Source organism: Limulus polyphemus, unplaced genomic scaffold (genome assembly GCF_000517525.1).
Source record: "Limulus polyphemus unplaced genomic scaffold, Limulus_polyphemus-2.1.2 Scaffold8802, whole genome shotgun sequence".
NCBI classification, from domain to species: Eukaryota; Metazoa; Arthropoda; class Merostomata; order Xiphosura; family Limulidae; genus Limulus; species Limulus polyphemus.
Genome location: NW_013674412.1, coordinates 5948 through 7180, shown reverse-complemented (window position 1 = coordinate 7180; position 1233 = coordinate 5948). Strand labels below are relative to the sequence as shown.

At 34.3% G+C, this 1233-nt stretch overlaps 1 protein-coding gene across 1 annotated transcript in view; it reads left to right on the top strand.

Moving 5' to 3' along the window:
* Positions 1-1233, top strand: part of LOC106475562 — a gene marked incomplete at its 5' end in the record, with an annotated part of 7636 nt that overhangs the window by 4485 nt on the left and 1918 nt on the right. The window contains one exon of the mRNA XM_013936240.2: positions 873-993. Coding sequence (XP_013791694.2) covers positions 873-993 — 121 coding nt within the window. The remainder of the gene's footprint in view (positions 1-872; positions 994-1233) is intronic.

The window sequence follows — 1233 nt, the reverse complement described above, 5'->3', positions numbered from 1 at the left end:
GGAATTTAGCGTTGCAAGTCCGCAGACATACCGCTTTGCCACTGGGGGGCGTTATAATCTGTTTGTAGTTAAGCACAAAGCTACACAATGGGCTATCTGTGCTTTTCCCACCAGGGGTATCGAAACCCGGTTTCTAGCGTTGTAAGTCCGCAGACATACCACTTTGCCACTAGGGGGCTCTTCAGATGAAGCCGAAATAAAATAATCAGCAAATCACTACAAAATTTATACTAGAAATTTAGATATTTTATTTAATATTTCATGCTATACTATGTAATATGATTTGCATACAAGTTTTAGGAGTACAAGCAGCAGTAACATAACGTTATAACACAAACTCGGTGTAATCTGCCACACTTAAAAAACAAGAAATATTTATTTGTTTCTTCGAATTAAAAGCTGGAGGTTTAATTAAACCTAGCTTAGAAGTACTAAGTTGAACGAACTCTGTGAATACGTATGAAAACGTTGAATATTAATTTAGTCTTACATGTTAAAACGTTGAATATTAATTTAGTCTTACATATGAAAAACGTTGAATATTAATTTAATCTTCCAAGTGCTTATGCGTGATGAAATTTTTTACAACAATGGAAAGCGGTACTGGCTGAATAACAATGGGAAGCGGTACTGGCTGAATAACATTGTGAAGCAGTACTGGTTGGAGTAAGTTTACGTCAAAATATGGGGTTCGATTTTTCGTGATGGACAGAGTGAAGATAGCCATTGTGTGGCTTTGCACTAAAAAAAACAACAACAACAAATAGAAAGTAGTGATCACGTCACTTTTTTATTGAAAGACGTCCAGTAATTACTAGATATACGAATTATTATAAATATACAATTCAAGTTCTTGTAACTTTGTGTTTTAGAGACAGCACTTCTACTGACTGGTAAACTTGCTTCGATTCGAACCATGAATGAAACCAGCGACATCAGGAAGAATTTGATGCTTCAATACCCCAAAGACCCTGCAAAGGAGAACAGTAAAGAGTGTGTGTTGTTTATACTTATGATTTAACAACTTTTTCTTAAGAATATATATTAATCCGGCTAATCAATGTAGACAGTACTTTATACATGCAGTCAAATATTTCTCAAGATTATAGAATAAATTTTTGAATTGGTATGTCAGGGTTGCAATTAAGGACAGTTTGATTTAATATATTGTTATGTCTGTGTTCGTTTGTTAATTTTCCGTAGAAATTCTTTCCGAGAAACTTCAGCGATACA